The 6522-nt window shown below is 37.5% G+C and overlaps 1 protein-coding gene across 1 annotated transcript in view; it reads left to right on the top strand.

Annotated features, from left to right (window-relative positions):
• Positions 1-3805: 3805 nt before the first annotated feature.
• Positions 3806-6522, top strand: part of LOC117518701 (deoxyribonuclease-2-alpha-like) — a 12583-nt gene continuing 9866 nt past the window's right edge. The window contains 3 exon segments of the mRNA XM_034179924.1: positions 3806-3864; positions 5360-5457; positions 5576-5729. Coding sequence (XP_034035815.1) covers positions 3847-3864; positions 5360-5457; positions 5576-5729 — 270 coding nt within the window. The 5' untranslated portion in view covers positions 3806-3846.

Genomic DNA, 6522 nt, shown 5'->3' with positions numbered 1-6522 from the left:
TTTACTGATTTTTATTACATTTTAAAAAATATCTTTTTGCCAATTTTAAATATGACCTTTTTTTTATTATTAATGACTTCTCATAGTCCACCCACAGTAGTTTCGTGACACTTAGAGAATCAGTGTTCTAGGAAGAAGAAATAAGTCCTACATAGGCCCTTCATCCTACTGGTGCCAGTGCTTACCTCCTGATTCCGTAGTGTCCGACAGACCAGCTCCTTATCCACTGATTTACCTACTCTACATTACTGTTGTAGTGCATATTGTAATATTGTCTGTTGTTTGTATGTTTTGTCTCTGCTCATCTAAGTGCTTGAGACATTGTGTTCAGTAATGTTTCAAATAGGAAAAAAATTACACTTTCTTTACCAGGTGGGATTATATATGAAATGATGTGACCATAAGAATTAGTGGTCTTGATGGCCTCCAGAGAAAGGCTTTGGAAATGAAAGCAACTGACAAACAAGTTAATTTCAAGTTATGTTTACAACTTCAAACTACACCTGCTCCTAATGTACATCATGCATTTGGTTATGGTTATTCCCTGAAACAATTCCAGACATGTCCAACATGTGGCAGTGTTCCACAGTATGCAGACAGGCGTATAAGATGATAGCATTTATTATTTTTGAGTTATGTTAAAAAAGTGAAGGGGATGGATCTATCTAATCGCTTTCCATATGCCTAGGCTTTTCCAAAGTTGAAGAATGCAGGATTTGTTGAAATGCAATGAGTTTTTCAAATTTTTCCACAGCCATATAAAACCATGTAAAAACAAAGATTTAACAGTTTTGTATTTGAGAATGTTTGATTCTTTTCACACTGATTTGAAATGCAACTTTTGTGAGAAAGTCACAAAAAGTCAAATCCCAGCAGAAAAATGTGAACCTGCCTCACTCTGACATCACAAAGTAAAACGACTTTGCAAAATTGCAATCAATCAATCAATCAATCAATCAATCAATCAATCAATCAATCAATCAATCAATAAATAAATAAATAAATAATATGAGCGAAGCGTTGCGAAGCTCACTCATGGTACAGGGTGTCCTAAACAGGAAGTGCCAATTTTTTGAAAACTTTGAATATTAATTTACATCTACATTAAGAAAAATGCTTAAAGTAGCAGAGGGTTAAGGCTGTAATTGGGTGGTCAGCTGAAAAGCAAAAAAGAAAAATGCTTAAAAAGGCGGGGGGGGGGGGGGGTCTGAGGGGGCACAAAGGTTCTTCCCATGGTAATTCCTCCCCTGAAGCATTTACTCAAAATAAAGCCTGAAAGACCTAAATGACATGGTGAGATGCTGACGAGCTTCGCTCATTCTTGTCCGTGACATATGCATATTAATAATTCAGGACCCTGATTTTCAAACAGCATCAGTGATAATAAACATCTGGGAAATAATCTCCAATGAACAGGATGGGATGCTTAAAACACACTGTATCGACTGGTGCAAGAATGACAGTAAAGAGGTTAATTCACCTGATAAAGTCCACAGCACTTAATTTTTATTTTATTTTACCTTTATTTAACAACCAGTATTCAAGAATCAAGATTTATTCTGCTTGCACCACTAATTCAGGCTTCCTATATCGTGCACTGATAGATTTTATTTGATTTGTACAGTTGTTACCTTGTTACCTGATGCACAGGCTGATAATTCCTTTAGAGCAGTGCAGCCTAATGGTCCGAGTCAAACAATACTGCTCAGAGACAAGTATTCAAATCAGAATTGTGGAATTCTAATAAAGCATAAACTTCTTTAAACAGTGTTTCATCTGGGTAGGGCTTGGAAATTGCATAATTTATCTATTGCCCATTTAAAATCAGAACCTGTTGGCAAAATAAATATCTTTTTGTGAAAACAAAAGTGCAGTACAACAAAACCTGTTGTACTGCATTGATGACATTTAAATCTGTGAATGAGTGTGAGCAATTTTTCCCATGAATCATTAAAAATTCAGGAAACGAGAAATTTAACTTGACTTAATTTTAACTCTAAATAAAAATCTCTTCCAATGAGCAAACCAAAAGCTCAGTTGTTGACTTTTATTGACTCGTGTGATCTGAATCTTTCATTTGGCACTGCTCTTCTCTTTCACTTTCATTTCTCCATGTTTGTTTGAATTTTTTTTTTTTTTTTTTTTTTTTGGTAAATGCAAATGATAGTAGGTGACACACTTGAGATTGTGTCAAAGCATTTATCCAATCCAGAAAGGTGAATAACTGTGAAATATCTTTCATTTGTATTCCTGAGATTGTTTTTCCTTTATTAAATTATAATGTTAAGAAATGGAGTTGATTTTAGTTTGTGCCTCAGTGGGACTGACTGGAAACCAAAAATATATTACCTGGTCTGTGTCAGACAACTGAATAATGATGTAATTTAAAAATGTCTGTCTAGATGGTGCTTGCAGATTTAATAAATTAATATATAAATCCTTGAAACAAGCATAAAATTAGAACAATTCACTCCATATAATTTATAATGTGCTTTACTGCTCAGCAAGAGTGACGTCTTGTCTTGCTTGTCCTGTCCTGGTGCAGACAGAACAACCTGGAGCTCATGCCCTCAAGACAGTGGAGATGGTTGTTGACTTCAGAAAGAACCCAGTCCTGGCCATTTCCTCACCCTGTGCGACTCCCCAGTCGCCAATGTGAAATCCTTCCGTTACCTGGGGATCACCATCACCCAGAACCTCAAGTGGGAGCTGAACATCAGCTCTTTCATCAAGAGAGCACAACAGAGGGTGTACTTTCTGCAGCAGCTCAGGAAGTTCAACCTCCCAAAAGCAATGATTATGAACTACACTGCCATCATTGAGTCCATCGTCTCCTCCTCCATCACTGCCTGGGACAGGAGCAGACTGCAGCGTATCATCCACTTAGCAGAGAAAGTGATTGACTGCAATCTGCCATCCCTACAGGACCTGTACACCTCCAGGGCACTTAGGTGAACAAGGAAGACTGTAGCCGATCCCTCTCACCCAGGACACAAACTTTTTGTCACCCTCCCCTCTGGCAGATGGCTGAGGTCCATCAGGACTAAAACCTCAAGACACAAAAACACCTTCTTTCCATTCACAACTATAAATGATGCCAGAGACCCCAATTTACCCCCCGGTCCACAAACTACGTATTGGTCATCCCTGTACTGTACATCTGCACACCAATCACATGTTTTTGCACAGTCCCATCCCATTACATTATATTTATTTAATAGTGAACATAGTTTTGACTCTTTTAATTCTTACAGAAATATTTTTTCCTTTTCTTTTTTATTGTTGTTTATGCACCAATAACACCAGATCAAATTCCTTGTATGTGAGAACTTGGCAATAAAATCAATTCTGATTCTGATTCTGATCTAAGCATTACTGTTTTTTGAATTTATACTAAACATTCCAGCAACAGAATTCTATACCCACTTAATCCAAATAAGGGTCATGGGGGGCTGGAGCGTATCCCAGCAGTCATGGGTGGGTGCAGTGGGGTACACCTTGAACAGGATACGGGTTTGTTACAGGGCCACATACAGACAGACAAGCACACTCACAGTCATTTTAAAGTGCATGCCTTTGGATGTGGGAGCCCACACAAACATGGGGAGAATGTACAAAGTCCACACAGAAGTGATCACTTCCCATAGAAGTGATGACCTTCTTGCTGTAAAGCAACAGTGCTAACCACTAAGACACCATGCTGTGAGTCATTTACAAAGAATTCTTTTTTTGTAAGAGTTGAACAAGGAAGTAGGTGAGGAACAAAAGATGTGTGTGTTGCTTTCATTTTACAGTACCTTGTGACAACCACACTGTGAACACAGTGTTCAGCATCAACTCCCAAAAATGGAAATGGAAAAATTTGTAAGTGATATATTTACGTACAAATTATGCAAAATATAATTACTGTCAATTACAGCATGTTTAGCAGATATTTTAGAAAATTATGCCACATTAATTTTTTTTTTATTTTAGATTTTAATTGACATGTTTACAATTATTTGGGGAAAAAAAGATGGTTTGAATGTCTGTGGTTTTGATGTGTAACAATATTTAATAGTTAAATATGTAATTGTTATACTATTTTTCTTGGAGTTCTTGTAATAAAAATGCTAATAGTTTTTAAAAATATAATTTTTTGAATAGGTTTATTATTTTTCTCATCACAAATCATCAGACAGTATTTAAAGGATGTGATTTGTATACTTTAAAACAGGGTGATGGAAAATGTGTCGTTTTTTCATGTACAGTCTAACTAAGGGCAAGAAGGTAGGGGTGGTGAAACAAGAGGACTTACTAGTACAGCTGAGGACAGACAGTTTAACATTGGCTGTGTGGTGTGCATGTGCAGGGTGTGAGCAATAATGGTGTCAGTGTGTACTGTATATACAGTGCATCTGGAAAAAAGAATTCATAAAAAAAATTGTGCACAAACATCGGTAGTGACCTACAACTCCAATTCCAGTGAAGTTGGGTCACTGTAAAATGTAAATAAAAACAAAATACAATGAATTGCAAATCCTCTTCAACCTATATTCAATTGAATACACCACAAAGACAAGATATTTAATGTTCAAACTGATAAACTTTATTGTTTTTGTGCAAATATTTGCTCATTTTGCAATGGATACCTGCAACACGTTTCAAAGAAGTTGGGACAGTGGTATGTTTACCACTGTGTTACATCACCTTTACAGTAAATTTTGCTAAGTAAAATATACTCTGCCAGGACATTTGGTCCCAGTCTAAATAGAGTAAAATACACTCTATTATAGAGTGAAATCAGCTCTACTGTCAAATCAAGTGTTTCTACTCCAATAAGAGTTCATTTTACACTGTGATACAGTTGATTTATCACTGTGTATATTTAACTCTATTTGGACCTACTTGGACTGGGACCAAATGTTATCCCGAGTAAAATTTACTGTGCAAGGAAATAGTGCTCTCTGACATTTTGTGAGAAGAAACCTCAAGCAGACCAGACTCAGGAAGGGGTGACCGCACAGCTTTGGCCATACTACCAAAGATTAAAGGTTTTTGGGATTGTTAAAAAAATAAACCTGTGGAACTGAAAACTATTTGTTTGTGGGTGTAATGGTGTTCCCATTGGATTGTGATGTTGGTGATCCAGGTTCGTTTCCTGATTGCAGCCAAGCTCCCAACTGACAATTCAATCATGTTCTCACAACTACAGTCAGAGTCACCAGTTCACCCAACCTGCATGTGTTTTGAAGTGGGAAGAAGCCAGGACACCCGGAGGAAACCCACACATACATGGAGAGGACATGCAAACTCCTGCATGAGGTTTAAATTTCTTTTCATTTGCACACTGATTTCTGTCACAATTGTATTGTTTCAGAAAACAATGATGAAATTCCTCTTCAGTGTTGGGATCCTTCTTCAAGGATGTCGCTCCGATGTCAAATGTAGAAATGACGATGGAACGGAGCTGGACTGGTTAGTAAAAATTTTGACTTGTGCCATTTTATGTTTACATCTTATTTTTGTCTGAATGAGGTAAATGGACTAAAGATCTTCACTGTGAACTACTGCTAATTAATCTCTGAATTATCAGGTATATTTTGTACAAGTTCCCCTCAAATGATTTGAAATATCTGTACATGGATGAGACCACCAATGGATGGAAACTCAGTAACAAGATGATTAAGAGTGCCTCTGGTTCCCTGGGCAACACCCTGGAACCACTGCTCGACTTCTACAAAAAAAAGGTAACATCATTACACAGTGAAAAGTGCACACCTGATTCATGTGGTACAGCATGTGGTATGGGACGTCACACCATTAAATCAAAATGTAAAGTCATAATAACACACTTAATGCACAAACAATCCCAACTAATAAAAAAAACATACAGGGACAAAAAAGAAAAAAGGTTTAGCCTCCCTACACACCTTTCTGTTTTTATATGAATGATTAATTCATTTAGTTAATTATTAGCACTGTTGCTACACAGAAACAAGGTCATGGGATCGCTTCCCACGTGTCCTTTTCTATGTTCACGTGGGTTCCGGGCGGGTGCTCCGATTTCCTCCCACTTCCAAAGACATGCAGTTTAGTTTAATTGGTTACTCTAAATTGTCCGTAGGTGCAAGTGTGAATGTGTTTGTCTGCCTATATGTGGCCTTGTGTTAGACTGGTGTCCTGTCCAGGGTGTATCCCGCCCCCAATGACCCTTGATTGGAGTAAGCGGGTATAGAAAATGAATGTTACAGACCCATTGGGGTGTATCACTGTTTTCTCTTTTAGGTCCACCAAATGGGAACCTCCTTGCCCTTATAGCGGTCTTTGATTTCCTGCACAAAATGGGTTCTGCCTCATTTCTGGATTAGGCGGTGGTGGGCACAGCTAACCTAAAGCTTATCTTTGATCATCTCTCTTCCTCGAACTGATAAGCATATTTTGCTGAAGCTGTGAAAATTCCGAACTAAAGAGCTGATATTTTAATATGTTGGAGCATAACAGATCCCTCAATGTGTCAATTTTGCTTATAAGCTCCAACAG

Source organism: Thalassophryne amazonica, chromosome 10, assembly GCF_902500255.1.
Source record: "Thalassophryne amazonica chromosome 10, fThaAma1.1, whole genome shotgun sequence".
Taxonomy (NCBI): Eukaryota; Metazoa; Chordata; class Actinopteri; order Batrachoidiformes; family Batrachoididae; genus Thalassophryne; species Thalassophryne amazonica.
Note: the sequence above shows the minus strand (reverse complement) of the source record. Positions and strands in the feature narration are given on the sequence as shown.